This window comes from Rhinatrema bivittatum, chromosome 7 (assembly GCF_901001135.1).
Source record: "Rhinatrema bivittatum chromosome 7, aRhiBiv1.1, whole genome shotgun sequence".
In the NCBI taxonomy this organism is placed as follows: domain Eukaryota; kingdom Metazoa; phylum Chordata; class Amphibia; order Gymnophiona; family Rhinatrematidae; genus Rhinatrema; species Rhinatrema bivittatum.
In genome coordinates, this window is record NC_042621.1 from 309,555,408 (window position 1) to 309,572,465 (window position 17,058).

Consider the following 17,058-nt stretch of genomic DNA (forward strand, 5'->3'; position numbering starts at 1 on the left):
GGCCGCCATCAAGTGTTGCTGTGGCTTGGAACACCTGCACTCTCCTGGTTGCTGCAACACATGCTCCCAGGGCCACTGCAGGATTTGTCACTTTATTCAAACATCTTCTCTCCTGCTCTATCGCCAGGTCGAGGCAGGTTATATACATAAGCATCAGATTTACTCACCTGAGGAAAGTTACGTATCATGGTTTGGTAACCTCCGCATGAATGTACTCATGTTAAAATGGCAGTGTAACTCAATTTGTTAACATGACTTAGAGGGTAAGGTTAAAGCTCCCTGCACAGAGGAAAATTGTTTAATATAGCTTACTATGTTTTCTGTCTTGTGCTGTTTGTTATAATATGCTTAATTGATTTTATTATGTCTCTATATTGTACTTCACCAAGATTTGTGTATTGCTGGAATATAAATATTGTAAAAAAATAAATACACGCAGACTATAGGAAAATTGGTTCTTACCTGCTAATTTTCGTTCCTGTAATACCACAGATCAGTCCAGACCAGTGGGTTGTACATCCCTACCAGCAGATGGCGGCAGAGAGCAAAACTTTGTGGCACTGCTACATATGCGACAGTGCCACCTGCAGTCCCTCAGGATTGGCCTGTATCCAAGCCCACGACAACTAAGTAACTAAAGTAACGGGCGAAGAGGTTGGAACCCAAACAACAGCCCACCCACTCGTCCAGAACTGAACAATAAAACAAGAATACCCACCTCAGACCCTGCTCCTTCAAGAGCATCTGCAATAGGAAAACTCACTTCAGTCAATAATTCGAGTTTAAGGCAGTCTTTCGGAATCTGAAAAGGGGATGGGCCTCTGGACTGATCTGTGGTATTACAGGAACAAAAATTAGCAGGTAAGAAGCAATTTTCATTTCCTGAACATAGCCAGATCAGTCCAGACAAGTGGGATTGTACCCAAGCTACCCTACACTGGGCGGGAACCCGAAAGACCCGTGCGCAGAACACTCTCACCGAAGGACGATTCATCATGCGCCTTAATGTCCAAACGATAATGCTTGGTAAAAGTGTGAAGGGAAGACCAAACCGCCCCCCTGCAGATTTCCTGTGGTGACAGAAGCTGACACTCAGCCCAGGAGGTAGACTGGGCCCTAGTGAAATTAGCTCTCAGACCCAAGGGAACCTGACTTCCTTGGGCAATGTAGGCCAAGCAAATAGCTTCCTTAATCCAGCGCAAAACTGTAGCCTTAGAGGATTTGTCACCAAATAAAACAAACAGATGATCTGAACGCCGGAAGTGATTGGTAACCTCCAAATAGCGCAAGAGAGCGCGACACACATCCAAAAGATTTATTTTATTTATTTATTTAAGGTTTTTATATACCGGCATTCATGATAAAATCACATCATGCTGGTTTACATTAAAACAGTGGTACATAGAAAGAAAAAACAAACTGGAACTGTAGTGCGGAAGAAAGCAGTTACAAAAAACAGGGATGCTTAAACTGGGAGAGGAAGGAAAAAGAAAAGGTTAATAGCATTTTAAATATTTACAAGATGAAGATCTTTCTCCTGGGGGGAAACCCAGGACCACTGTGGAAACCCTGGCAGATCCACAAACTAATTGACATGGAAGGCAGATACTACTTTGAGGATGAAAAAAGGAAACATGCGTAGTATGACTCTATCCTCATAGATTCTAAGGAAAGGATCCTGACACGACAACGCCTGCAACTCCGAAATCCGGCGAGCAAAACAAAAGGCGACCAGGAAGACGGTATTCAAGGTCAAATCTTTTACTGTTGCTCTGCATAAAGGTTCAAAAGGAGCTCCACAAAGCACACGAAGCACCAGGATTAAACTCCAATCTGGATACAAGTGGCGAATGGCAGGGCGTAAATGTTTAACCCCCTTGAGAAAACAGGTAATATCGAGATGAACCGCCAGCGAACAACTGTGAAACCTGTCATGTAAGGCACCTAAGGCCGCTACCTGGACCCGAACGTAATTGAATGCCAAACCCTTAGCTGTTGCATTCGTGCCTGCTTTCGCCCTCGCTCCACCCTCTCTACCTGTGTGGCGACTCCCTCCATGCCTGATGAACGGCTTGATGCTGCGGCGTCTCCATGCTGCTTCTCCCCGGCGTCCCTGGGTTGGCTTGACGCTGCGGATCCGCCATGTTCCTGATGATGTAGGGCGCGCGTGCTCCGAAGTAAGTACCAGCAAGGGCGTGAACCTCAGGGGCGTCCCCCTGTATTGACGTCATCCGCTTCCAACATAAAAGGTCTTTACTTTTGCTAACAAATCGAGTTAGCAAGGACTCCGATTGACTAGCTTTGGCTGTCCAAAACTACTTTGCACTCAAAGGATTGTTTGCGGGATTTCCTCCGGACCCACTTCACTCTTGCAACATTGCCTCTCCGGACCTACCAGGGGTACCCGCTCCTCGGGGGCCTCATTCTCTTTCTCTATTTCAGATTACAGAAAGGAACCGGTACTCGCTCCTCAAGGGCCTATGTTCCTAAACCCTCTGAAGACTCGCCATTACCTGGAAGCGATCGCAAGAGACGGACATTGTGAGTTATTTCAGACTACAGATAGGACTACAGATAGGAATCAGACTACAGATAGGAATCTGCTTGCTGGGCAGACTAGATGGGCCATTTGGTCTTCTTCTGCCGTCATTTCTATGTTTCTATGTTTCTATGTATGTTTCTATGGTACTCGCTCCTCGAGGGCCTATGTGCCTGAACACTCTGAAGATTCTCCTTGCCCAGAAGCTATCGCAGATACAGACATTTGTGAGTTATTATTTCAGACTACAGATAGGAACCGGTACTCGCTCCTCGAGGGCCTATGTTCCTGAACTCTCTGAAGATCCTCCTTGTTTGTCCAGAAGCTATTGCATGTACAGACATTGTGAGTTACTATTTCAGATGGTATATAGGAACCGGCACTCGCTCCTCGAGGGCCTATGTTCCTGAATACTCTGAAGATTCTCTATTGATTAAGAAGCTACTCCAGATACAGATTATTGTGAGTAACCACCGCTCTCTCAGAGCTGTCCCTGGAACCAGGTACTCGCTCCTCGAGGGCCTAACCCTTTCCAGCTACTGAGCTATCTCAAGACCTTATGTGAGTTATCATTTAGTACTGGCTATATATAACTGTATACCCTATCTATTCACTATCTACAGTCTCTTTGCAGCTCAGCAACCTTGGAATCGCAGTTCCAGTATCTGAGGGATTTCAGCCCTGCCGGGCATACCAGCTTACTACATAGAAACATAGAAATGACGGCAGAAGAAGACCAAATGGCCCATCCAGTCTGCCCAGCAAGCTATGCACATTTTTTCTCATACTTATCTGTTACTCTTGGCTCTTAGTAACCTTTTGGTTCTATTTCCCTTCCACCCCCACCATTAATGCAGAGAGCAGTGTTGGAACTGCATCTATGTGAAATATTTAGCTTAATTAGTTAGGGGTAGTAACCGCTGCAATAAGCAAGCTACACCCATGCTTATTTGTTTTCCCAGACTATGTAATTCAGTCCTTTTTGGTTGTTGTCTGTATATAGATCCTCTTTTCTTCATTCCCCCTGCCGTTGAAGCAGAGAGCCATGCTGGTTATGTGTGAAGCATCAGTCTTTCTCCCCTGCCGTTAAAGCAGAGAGCTATGCTGGATATGCGTAAAGTATCAGTCTTTCTCCCCTGCCGTTAAAGCAGAGAGCTATGCTGGATATGCATAAAGTATCAGTCTTTCTCCCCTGCCGTTGAAGCAGAGAGCTATGCTGGATGTGTGTGAAGTATCAGTCTTACTCCCTTGCCGTTGAAGCAGAGAGCTATGCTGGATATGCATTGAAAGTGAAGTATCAGGCTTATTTGGTTTGGGGTAGTAACTGCCGTAACAACCAAGCTACTCCCTGCTTTTTTGTGAATGCAAATCCTTTTTTCCACATTCATTCTCGTCCTCTAGACTTTATGGATCCACAGTGTTTATCCCACGCCCCTTTGAAGTCCTTCACAGTTCTGGTCTCCACCACTTCCTCCGGAAGGGCATTCCAAGCATCCACTACTGCCACCTCTGGTGGTTATACTACTTATTTAATAAAAGAACTATCTGTGTCTGTCTCCATACTCCAGCCTAGCTGGTGGTCCCTCTTGGGACTCCCTCCTGGGGGCGCTGTCATCTGCCATTGGCCCAAGGATTCACCTAATTTCCTTCTGTCCAGCTGAGCACCATCTCCAATACTCCGCTGGTACAGATTACCAACTCTGCAGTCTACATCATAACATATTGCCATTCCTTAGCAGACCCATAGGAGGCAGTTCACTACAGATTGCTACTCCTCCCCCTTGGGGAGAGGATTCTATCAGACTGCTATTCTCATCTGCTAGCTCCTTCCATCCGCAGAGCATATCCCACAACAGATTGCTACTCTTTTGCAGATTTGCTACAGATTGCCAACCCGCTAGCAGAAGTACATTAGATTGCTATCTCCTCCCCTTACAGGAGTATCCAGCAGCAGATCCTATCAGATTGCTAACTCCTCCCCTCTGGAGGAACAGATTCTAACAGATTGGTAACATTAGCCAACCCCTGTTGAAGGAAATCCAACACCTCGGGAACATCTGTTGATAAAGGATCCAAGGAACGTTGAAGGCACCACGCCTCAAAAAGCTTCCAGACTCTAACATAGGCCATAGAAGAGTGGAAATTACCTGTTCTGAATATCCCCTCAATCGCAATCATCGTCTCTCAAAACCAAGCTGCAAGAGAGAAGTGATCCTCCCAATCCGAAAATATTGGCCTCTGCCGGAGCAGACTCTGGGGGATGAGCCAGCTGTAGGGGACCTTCCAGAGCGATTTGAACCAGGTCCGCAAACCATGGTTGATGCAGCCACTCTGGAGCCACCAGCACTACGCTGTCGCTCTATGTAACGGAGAAGCTGACCGATCAGAGGCCAGGGGGGAAAGGCACAGAGAAGAATTCCCATGGGCCAAGGGCATACAAGGGCATCTAATCCTACCGAGCCCACCTCTTGTCAGTGGCTGAAGAAGTGCTCTGTCTTCGCATTGGCCTGAGTAGCCATCAGATCCAACTGAGGCACACCCCACCTGGCACAAATGAGGGAGACAGTTCCCACTTCCCCAGATCGAGTTGTTGCCTGCTGAGGAAATCCGCTTGAACATTTTCCACCCCTGCGACATGCGACGCAGCGATTCCTTTGAGGTGGCACACAAAAGCCTTGCTTCCAGCACTACCACGAGACTCCTTGTCCCTGATGTAAGCCACCGTCGTCGTGTTGTCTGAGAACACTTGAACCATTCTGTTTTCAACTAGGGGCAGGAATGCTCATAGGGCAAGTCAGACCGCCTTTGTCTCGAGGCGGTTGATGGACCAGGATCTCTCCATTGGGGACCAGAGGCCTTGAGCGGACTTGTTTAAGCAAACCGTTCCCCAGCCTGACAGGCTGGCGTCTGTGGAGATTATCACTCAGTTCGGCGGATCCAGGTTACTGCTTCAGGTTACTGCGTGAAAGCCACCACAACAGACTGACTCTGGGAGCAGCAGCAATGGTAGGTGGAATTGTTCACACATCGGACTCCACCTCGACAACAGCACACGCTGCAAACGCCTATGGGACCAAATCCAAAGTGGAGGCCATGGAACCCAGGACTTGTAAGTGATGCCAGACTGTAGGAGCCTCCCTCTGAAGGAGGGCCCTGACCTGATCCTGTAACTTTGTCACACAGCCTGATGCCAGGAAAACCTTGCCTCGAGAGGTATCGAAAAGTGCTCCCAAGTAAACCAGTGACTGAGTGGGCTCCAAGTGGCTTTTCTGCACATTTATGATTCAGCTGAGCAACTGTAAGGTGAATATCACCCCCTGGACCGATCTTTCGCAGTCCTCCCTTGACTTTGCTCGAATCAACCAGTCTTCCAGGTACAGGTGAATTAGGACTCCCTCCTTGTGAAGGAACACCGCCACGACCACCTGAACTTGGTGAAAGTGCATGGAGCCGTTGCTAGGCCGAAAGGAAGGGCTTGAAACTGGAAATGTTGACCTAGGACCTTGAATCGCAGATAATGTTGGTGATCCTGCTGGATTGGGATGTGCTGATATGCCTCAGTGAGATCTAATGACTCGAGGAACTCCCTTTTGCACACAGCGGCCACCACCGTCCTCAAGGTTTCCATATGAAAACGGGGGATCCAAAGACATCGTTCACCTTCTGCAGATCTAGAATGGGATGAAATGTGCCCTCCTTCTTCGGAACCACAAAGTACACCAAGTACCGGCCCTGGCCCAGTTCTGCCAAGGGAACTGGGACAATGGCCCTTAGATCGAGAAGCAGTGCAGGGTCCCCTGCACTGCCTCGTGCTTGCTGCGTGACGCCATTCGAGACTCCACAAATGCCTCTCGAACCGGGTGCAAAAACTCGAGAGCGTAACCTTCCCTGACCACTTCTAAGTTCCAGCGGTCCAAGGTAATCCTTGCCCACTCAGCGTAAAAGCTTGACAATTTGCCTCCTACAGCTTTGACGGCGGAATGGGTACCCATGGCCCCATTGGGAGGGCTTTCCACTCCCTGCTCCAAGGTTCGCAGGCTCTCTGCCTCGGCATCCGTCGTGAACGGACTGCTGAGGTCCCGGAGTCTGCTTAGGTGTAGACAGAGCCGAGTATCTGCCCACCCGGAATCTGCGTGAATCCCGAAACCTGTTGCCTTTGGACTCTCCCAGTAGCTTGACTAATTGGTCCAGATCTTCTCCGAAAAGGAGCTTGCCTTTAAAAGGAAGGTTACAAAGCTGGGACTTGGAAGACAAATCCACTGACCAATTCCGCAACCAGAGGAGGTGCCGTGCTGCCACCATGGACACCATGCTACTGGCAGAGGTACGCACCAAATCATACAAGGCGTCCGCCACATATGCAATGCCCGCTTCCAGACGCGTGGCCTGCTCCGGGTCAGTACCACTGGGTCCAGTACTGGGAACGGCCTCCTGAACCCAACAGAGGCAAGTCCTCTGCATAAGGCTGGCACAAACCACCCCCCCGAAGACTCTGAGCGACGACCTCAAACACCCGTTTCAACTGGATCTCCAGCTTGCGGTCCTGCATGTCCCTTCAAGGCAGCAGCCCCAGCCACGGGAATTGTGGTCTTCTTAGTCTCGGCAGAGACAGGCGCGTCTACCTTCAGGACCTTAAGGAGATCCAAGACGTCCTGCGAAAGAGGACAGATCTTCGCCATAGCTCTTCCCACCTTTAAACCCGCATCCAGGGCTTCCCACTCCAGGTTTACCAACTTGCGGACCTTCTTGGATAAAGGGAAGGATGTTGTTGGCCCTCGAATCCCATCCAGGACTGGGATTCGCTTCACTGTCAGACTCCTTCACTGTCAGACTCCTCTTGAGAGACCTTAAGCCCCAGAACCTCCAATACCTGCAGAATAAGGGGGCGCAGCTCATCACACTTAAACAAACGCACCACACTGGGATCATCCTCATCCGAAGGAGGATATTCGTCTGCATCCGGGTCGTCTTGTGGCACAACACCCAGAACAACACCCGGTACCAGGTCCGGCTGAACCCCAGAATTCGGAAGTCCACCCTGCGGGGTTAGTGGTCTAGCATCAACTGCCGGCCTATGCTGGTCACCTTGGTGCTGCTGAGGTTACGCGGGACCCACTAACGCCCAGCTCTGACAGGACTCCCTGGCGAGCCAGTCTCTTAAAAGCCGCCTGCTTCCTAGCCAGGAAAGCCTGATTCAGAAGGAGGATAAACTCAGGGGAAAACTCCCCCGGGACCTCCTCTCACTCAACCTCATCAAAATAGCCATCCTGCTCCACAGGGGCTAAAACTGAGGGGGAATCCTCCTCCCGTGACCCCCGCGGGAGGGGGCACAGGCCCCGCTGACCAAAGACCTGATTTTCCCATCTAAGGCCCGAGGAGGAATCCACACCCCTGGCCCGAACTGCAGCCCAAGCAAAGGGAATCCGCATCCAACGCCTACCCCAGCGCGCCACATGTGCGGCAGGCCGATATTTTGGAGCAGGGCGCCATTAGCGGTGCTGTGCAACCACGCAGTCCAGACATGAAAAAATCAGGCGCGTTGGGGCTAAAGCACAGCTCCCAGAAGCAGAGAGGCGCAGAAAAACCACAGAGGAGAAAACAGACTGCACGTCGCTGCTGCCAACCCGCACCAGCAATTCCTTCTCCTTTCCCCGCTGTCAAAGCGCCCGGAGCTCCGGGTGCCGACGAAACTGCGTGGTAAGACCAGCTGCTGAAATCCCACCAGCCTGCCAGCAAGCAGACAAGGCCCATCCCCAGCGCAGACTCCTTACCTCAGTCAGAAGAAAACAATCTCTTTTTTTTTTAATCTTATGGAGTCAGCCTTAGAGGAACAGGGATCCAAAGGAGCAGCTTCGGTGTGTGAGGGAGCCAGGAGCCCTTGGCTATCAAGCACACCAGCCTGTTGCGGACGAAGCTTCAGTCAGGGGCGTCCAATCCCCCGGTTGCCCGGCTTCTGCTGAGGGATGGCCTACGACAGCGTCTAACACCTCAAGGAGCTAGCCTTTTTTTTTTTTTTAACTAACAGACTGCAGGAGTGCATCTCTACTATCTGCTGGAGTCAGAGAAATACTGAGGTGGCACGAGGTGGTGCGAAGGTGGCGGACCTCACGCGTCACCTAGATAGGATTTTAGACAGTGCTGGGGAGGAGCCGGCTGTCGTGGTACATGTGGGCACCAACGACATAGGAAAATGTGGGAGGGAGGTTCTGGAAGCCAAATTTAGGCTCTTAGGTAGAAAGATTAAATCCAGAACCTCCAGGGTAGCATTCTCTGAAATGCTCCCTGTTCCACGCGCAGGTCACCAGAGGCAGGCAGAGCTCCGGAGTCTCAATGCGTGGATGAGACGATGGTGCAAGGAAGAGGGATTCAGTTTTGTTAGGAACTGGGGAACCTTTTGGGGAAGGGGGAGTCTCTTCCAAAGGGATGGGCTCCACCTTAACCAGGGTGGAACCAGACTGCTGGCGCTAACCTTTAAAAAGGAGATAGAGCAGCTTTTAAACTAGAACAAAGGGGAAAGCCGACAGTCGCTCAGCAGCACATGGTTCGGAGAGAGGTATCTTTAAAGGATACTAATGATGCATTAGAATTAGGGCATCCCCACAGTGAGGTTCCAATAATTAGAAAAGTAGTCCAAGTGCCTGTAACTAAAAACTCACCTGAGCTAAAAAATTCTAACTTATCCCTATCAATTAAAAAGCAGAATGAAAATACAAACAAAAAACAAACTTTGAAATGTTTGTATGCTAATGCCAGAAGTCTAAGAAGTAAGATGGGAGAATTAGAATGTATAGCAGTAAATGATGACATAGACTTAATTGGCATCTCAGAGACATGGTGGAAAGAGGATAACCAATGGGACAGTGCTATACCGGGGTACAAATTATATCGCAATGACAGAGAGGAGCAGTCGGGAGGAGGTGTGGCGCTTTATGTCCGGGATGGCATAGAGTCCAACAGGATAAACATCCTGCATGAGACTAAATACAAAATTGAATCTTTATGGGTAGAAATCCCTTGTGTGTCAGGGAAGACTACAGTGATAGGGGTATACTACCGTCCACCTGGTCAAGATGGTGAGATGGACAGTGAAATGCTAAGAGAAATTAGGGAAGCTAACCAAATTGGTAGTGCAGTAATAATGGGAGACTTCAATTACCCCAATATAGACTGGGTAAATGTATCATCGGGTCATGCTAGAGAGATAACGTTCCTGGATGGAATAAATGATAGCTTTATGGAGCAATTGGCTCAGGAACCGACGAGAGAGGGAGCAATTTTAGATCTAATTCTCAGTGGAGCACAGGACTTGGTGAGAGAGGTAACGGTGGTGGGGCCGCTTGGCAATAGTGATCATAATATGATCAAATTTGATTTAATGACTGGAAAAGGAACAGTGTGCAAATCCAAGGCTCTCGTGCTAAACTTTCAAAAGGGAAACTTTGATAAAATGAGAAAAATTGTTAGAAAAAAACTGAAAGGAGCAGCTACAAAAGTAAAAAATGTCCAAGAGGCGTGGTCATTGTTAAAAAATACCATTCTAGAAGCCACAGTCCAGATGTATTCCACACATTAAGAAAGGTGGAAAGAAGGCAAAACGATTACCTGCATGGTTAAAAGGGGAGGTGAAAGAAGCTATTTTAGCCAAAAGATCTTCATTCAAAAATTGGAAGAAGGATCCAACAGAAGAAAATAGGATAAAGCATAAACATTGGCAAGTTAAATGTAAGACATTGATAAGACAGGCTAAGAGAGAATTTGAAAAAGAAGTTGGCTGTAGAGGCAAAAACTCACAGTAAAACTTTTTTAAATATATCCGAAGCAGAAAGCCTGTGAGGGAGTCAGTTGGACCGTTAGATGATCGAGGGGTTAAAGGGTCACTTAGAGAAGATAAGGGCATCGCGGAAAGATTAAATGATTTCTTTGCTTCGGTGTTTACTGAAGAGGATGTTGGGGAGGTACCCGTAATGGAGAAGGTTTTCATGGGTAATGATTCAGATGGACTGAATCAAATCACGGTGAACCTAGAAGATGTGGTAGGCCTGATTGACAAACTGAAGAGTAGTAAATCACCTGGACCGGATGGTATACACCCCAGAGTTCTGAAGAAAACTAAAAAATGAAATTTCAGACCTATTAGTAAAAATTTGTAACTTATCATTAAAATCATCCATTGTACCTGAAGACTGGAGGATAGCAAATGTAACCCCAATATTTAAAAAGGGCTCCAGGGGCGATCCGGGAAACTACAGACCGGTTAGCCTGACTTCAGTGCCAGGAAAAATAGTGGAAAGTGTTCTAAACATCAAAATCACAGAACATATAGAAAGACATGGTTTAATGGAACAAAGTCAGCATGGCTTTACCCAGGGCAAGTCTTGCCTCACAAATCTGCTTCACTTTTTTGAAGGAGTTAATAAACCGGTAGATATAGTATACTTGGATTTTCAGAAGGCGTTTGACAAAGTTCCTCATGAGAGGCTTCTAGGAAAAGTAAAAAGTCATGGGATAGATGGCGATGTCCTTTCGTGGATTGCAAACTGGCTAAAAGACAGGAAACAGAGAGTAGGATTAAATGGGCAATTTTCTCAGTGGAAGGGAGTGGACAGTGGAGTGCCTCAGGGATCTGTATTGGGACCCTTACTGTTCAATATATTTATAAATGATCTGGAAAGAAATACGACGAGTGAGATAATCAAATTTGCAGATGACACAAAATTGTTCAGAGTAGTTAAATCACAAGCAGATTCTGATAAATTGCAGGAAGACCTTGTGAGACTGGAAAATTGGGTATCCAAATGGCAGATGAAATTTAATGTGGATAAGTGCAAGGTGATGCATATAGGGAAAAATAACCCATGCTATAATTACACAATGTTGGGTTCCATATTAGGTGCTACAACCCAAGAAAGAGATCTAGGTGTCATAGTGGATAACACATTGAAATCGTCGGTGCAGTGTGCTGCGGCAGTCAAAAAAGCAAAACAGAATGTTGGGAATTATTAGAAAAGGAATGATGAATAAAACGGAAAATGTCATAATGCCTCTGTATCGCTCCATGGTGAGACCGCACCTTGAATACCTTGTACAATTCTGGTCGCCGCATCTCAAAAAGATATAATTGCGATGGAGAAGGTACAGAGAAGGGCTACCAAAATGATAAAGGGAATGGAACAGCTCCCCTATGAGGAAAGACTAAAAAGGTTAGGACTTTTCAGCTTGGAGAAGAGACGACTGAGGGGGGATATGATAGAGGTGTTTAAAATCATGAGAGGTCTAGAACGGGTAGATGTGAATCGGTTATTTACTCTTTCGGATAGTAGAAAGACTAGGGGGCACTCCATGAAGTTAGCATGGGGCACATTTAAAACTAATCGGAGAAAGTTCTTTTTTACTCAACGCACAATTAAACTCTGGAATTTGTTGCCAGAGAATGTGGTTCGTGCAGTTAGTATAGCTGTGTTTAAAAAAGGATTGGATAAGTTCTTGGAGGAGAAATCCATTACCTGCTATTAAGTTCACTTAGAGAATAGCCACTGCCATTAGCAATGGTTACATGGAATAGACTTAGTTTTTGGGTACTTGCCAGGTTCTTATGGCCTGGATTGGCCACTGTTGGAAACAGGATGCTGGGCTTGATGGACCCTTGGTCTGACCCAGTATGGCATTTTCTTATGTTCTTATGTTCTTATGACTGCAGGTGGCACTCTCGCATATGTAGCAGTGCCCAAAGGTTTTCTCTCCGTCTCCAACTGCTGATAGGGATGCACAACCCACTGGTCTGGACTGATCTGGGTATGTTCAGGAAATGTAGGCCTGCACATATTATACCCGCTCCCAAGCTGCTGTAAATTTATTTATACCTAATAGAGTATAAAACCCTCATGCACATCTATAGAAATAACAAAATAACAAGCTGCTGTAAATTTATTTATACCTAATAGAGTATAAAACCCTCATGCACATCTATAGAAATAACATCCTTCGTACAAAAAGAGACTATTATGCCAGCAAAATTCACAATTTCCTCTACGATGCCAAAGCTCTGTTCTCCTATGTCACAGAGCTCACAAAACCCAACCCGCCAACCATCCCAGACGACCAAGCCCTCTCAAGGTGCACTGAACTAGCACATTTCTTTGAAAATAAAATCCTTAAACTTATAGCTCCATTGGCATCCTCAAACACAGGAACACATTCACTCGTCTTTCCTAGCTTAGACCAGAATCCTCAACTAAAATCTTTCGAACCCACTACTTCCCTCGAAATCGAACTCATGCTCAAAAAGATGAAACCATCCACACACCTCTTTGACTCTATTCCCACTAAATTATTGCTCACCATTCCCGAATTCATTTCCAAGCCCCTAGCAGAGATTATCAACTGTTCTCTTTCTCAAGGATCTGTACCGGACACACTGAAACTCTCCACCCTCAAGCCACTACTCAAGAAACCCAACCTGAACCCAACTGACCCAGCAAATTTTCGCCCCATCGCTAACTTGCCATTCGTAGCTAAACTCATGGAGAAAGTAGTGAACAGACAACTTTCGGAATACCTCGAGGAAAACAAGATTCTTGCTCCAGCACAATATGGTTTTGTAAATCCCTCAACACGGAATCCCTTCTCATTTCACTGACAGACAGAATCTACACAGGCCTAGAAAAAAAGACCCCTTATTTGCTGGCTCTACTCGACATATCTGCGGCCTTTGACACGGTGAAGCACTCCATCCTTATCAAACGGCTATCAGAGATTGGTATATCAGGAACAGCCCTAGACTGGTTCAAATCTTTCCTCGACAACAGAAAATTCAAGGTTAGAGTAAATAACATAGACTCACACCCAGTCGAAGCCACTCTTGGAGTCCCTCAAGGATCCTCTTTATCCCCCACTTTATTCAATATCTATCTTCTACCCCTTTGTCAACTTCTCACAAACTTAAAGGTTACATATTACATTTACGCCGACGACGTCCAGATCCTGATACCAATCTCGGAATCAATAGAAAAAACTTTAAAGTTCTGGAGCAACTGCCTACAATCCATAAACACAATCCTCACCAGCCTTAATCTCGTACTTAACACTGCAAAAACAGAACTACTGCTCATCACCCAGGACGAAAACCACCCATCAACTCAACTGACACCGACTACACATGTAAGAGACCTAGGAGTAATCATAGACAACAGACTAAACCTAAAAAAATTCGTCAATAACACAACTAAAGAATGTTATCACAAACTACATATAATAAAAAACTTCTCCATTTCCAGGATTTCCGTACAGTTCTTCAGTCGATCCTATTTTCTAAAATCGACTATAGCAACTCCATATTAATCGGCTTACCAGCAGTCACTACTAAGCCATTACAAATGCTACAGAACTCCGCAGCCAGGATCCTAACCAACACCGGCAGAGGTGAACACATCACCCCTATACTCAAGAGCCTACACTGGCTCCCCATAAAGTTCAGAATTTTATACAAAGTGCTAACTATAATACACAAAACTATCCACTCACAAACCACACGTGAACTAAATTGCCCTCTCCGATCTCATGAAGCAGCCAGACCCATTAGAACATCGTATCTAGGCACCCTTTATGTACCCCCTGCCAAGTCGTCAATGAAGAAACGCGCCTTCTCGATAGCCGGCCCTATTCACTGGAATAATCTTCCATCGGAACTGCGCTTAGAACCATGCCTGCGGACATTCAAGAAGAAGCTGAAGACCTGGCTCTTTACCGAAGCCTTCACTTAAACTTTTTACCGAAGCCTTCTTTTACCGAAGCCCTCTCTTAAACTCACACACCGTCAACTAATGAACTTACCATCTATACTGCACTTTACATTTTACTCTTACTTGCATAATACAATAGGTTCAATGTATACCCTACCTAGTTATTTATAGTTTCACTGTATATATCTAATTTTATGTTTTCAATCACATGCTTCTTGTTTAAGGTATACCTTATCTACTTACATATTTATTAATTGCTATCTGTTTATTGCTAATGTTCACCATATATTTGGTAATTCCTGGTTATATGTAAACCGAAGCGATATGTACTAGTACATGAACTCCGGTATAGAAAAAGTCTTAAATAAATAAATAAATAAATGCATATTCATTGTGGATATTCCGAAAACCCGACTGGCTGTGGGGTCCCCAGGACAGGTTTGGGAAACTCGGGATTAAGGTGTCACCAATTAAACTTTGCAGGATAGTTGAATTGTTCTCCTTAGAAATTTCCTGCTGTCTGTGGGCCTTAATTGATGGGGAATTAAAGAGAAACCATTTTGAATCACCCCTTCTGGTGCACTCTGCTGTTACACTGGTAGCCCCAGAAGAACTCAAAGTAAATTGCTACCCGAGCTCCTCCTCCAGAGCCCATCCACTCAGGTATGAAAGGACAGAGGAGCTGAGGAGAAGAGCTACTGGATGCTGCCCTTCAAGCTCCAAGCTTCCCTGTGTCCACATAGCAGAGGGACTACACGGAAAGTAAATGAGATCCATGACACTTTACTTACTGCAGGCTGTTAATGGTCAGCTTGACGTGGAAATGCTCGCTCACTGTTATCTGCCAGATACACTGAACATTGTTCGGATAGTTCCTTGGATAGAAGGGACTTGAAAATGTGCCAGAAGGTTCTGATAATGAGCCACCACAGACAAAAGCTGTTCATAAAAAAAAAAGTTCAAGGCAAAAGGAAGGTTATTCCCTTCTCAAGAAGGATAAAAGCTGGTAGGTCAGCAGGAAGGGAGACTGACAGACACAGTGTGATGGGTTCCATGGTGCCTTCAAACTAAGACAGCCCAAACGCATTCACCATACAAGCTGCAAGCAGCAGGTAATTTCCTACCTGACTAAATGTCAGTGTCTCCAGCTAGCCCAGTACAGCAAGCAAAACCAAGTGGGCAGATGAAAGAGTCCTTTTCTGCTGCATCTTCAGTGCATTTACAGTTAGGTGCATGGAGTAAGGATGCAGTGACTCTTAATATGGGGCTATAGAGAGGTGCAGATAAGTTAGCTGCCCCCTCCAGCCTCTTCCCTGCCCCCTCCCCCACTGCACACCAATCTCTAGCACTATCAGCACAGTCTGAGGGGCTGCAATCCAGGAGACCTGCAAGCAGGTGTTTCTATAGTGAGTGTGTGGGGTTAGTATCAGTGACTCTTTTCTATGGGGTTATGCGGAGCAGCAGATAACTCAGCCGCCCTCCCCAGCCTCCTCCCCACCGACTCCTCCCCCTTCACTGAGCTCCAATCTCAGGTACTATCAGCACAGTCTGAGGGGCTGCAATTCAGGAGACCTGTATGCTGATGCATCGCTGGAGGATTTTCAGGGATAAGCCTCCTAGTATGAAGCAGATAGAGACTGAGCGGGGATGGGAGCTGGACGGGGGAGATGCTTTCTCTAGCTGGAGGCTCAGTGATGCTTTATTCAGAAGCAGTCGTGCCTGTGCATCCGCTCCCTACATTTGGATTTCCTGCTCTTTGGGGACAGAGATGGTAATGTCCTGACTCACTCACATGTAATATGAATGCTCTAGAAAGAACGGCTGTAAAGTGGACCTACCTGGTGAGTCAGTGAAAGCCTGCGGACCCTGGGGTTCTGAGAAGGAAAGGAGAAAACGCACATGAGACATTAAGCCACTGGTGAGTGCAAAGCCCAGCAAACATGGACTCTGATACACAGAAAAGAGAGAAACACCTGCACATGGACTCTGATACACAGAAAAGAGAGAAACACCTGCACATGGACTCTGATACACAGAAAAGAGAGAAACACCCGCACATGGACTCTGATTTACAGAAAAGAGAGAAACACCTGCAGACTCATTCTGCAAAGGTTTTAGGCTCCTAACTTTTAAAATCAGGTTCCTAAATTGGCCCTTCTGGGAATTTACTAGGCCTGAATTCCTAAATGTAGGACCCAAAAACTGAGTGGCTACAGGAGCACTGCTGGTGTTTAGCTCTGATATTCAGCACCAGGCACCTAACTTAGGCCTAGATTCATCAAAATGCTATGAATATAGGAGAAATAGCACCCGCGATCAAAAAATGTGCGTGGTTAGGCTAATTTCCTTTGTTCCAAATCACGTAGGTAATTACCGCTGAGCACACTACATTATCACGTCTCGCAATGCGTCAGTGAGTCATGTGTTATTTTACGTGGCGCGGAAAATAACACATGTTGTCGAGGAATTTATGTGGTGCATTATTTTTCCGGTTTATATATACCGGCTTCCTGCAGATAGCCAATAATTTTGTTCTTCAGAATAGCTTCTGCTTTTTTCCAGCACTGATGTCAAGCTCACTGGTCTGTAATTTACTGGATCACCTCTGGAGCCCTTTTTAAAAATGGGTGTTGCATTGGCCACCCTTCAATCCTCAAGTACTGTAGCCAGTGAATGAGATGTTAGAGATTACTAGTATTGTTTGTATGCAGCAGATAATGAGTAAAATAAATAATAATAATAATTCAGCAATTTCATTTTTTAGTTCTTTCTGGTGTGTAT

At 46.3% G+C, this 17,058-nt stretch overlaps 1 protein-coding gene across 1 annotated transcript in view; it reads right to left on the reverse strand.

Annotated features, from left to right (window-relative positions):
- The window catches only part of LOC115096248 (deleted in malignant brain tumors 1 protein-like), a 223,263-nt gene that overhangs the window by 53,807 nt on the left and 152,398 nt on the right, over positions 1-17,058 (reverse strand). Inside the window, exons 18-19 of the mRNA XM_029610757.1 lie at positions 16,116-16,151; positions 15,069-15,216 (exon numbers count right to left, since the gene is read on the reverse strand). Of these exons, the coding sequence (XP_029466617.1) occupies positions 15,069-15,216; positions 16,116-16,151 (184 nt within the window). The remainder of the gene's footprint in view (positions 1-15,068; positions 15,217-16,115; positions 16,152-17,058) is intronic.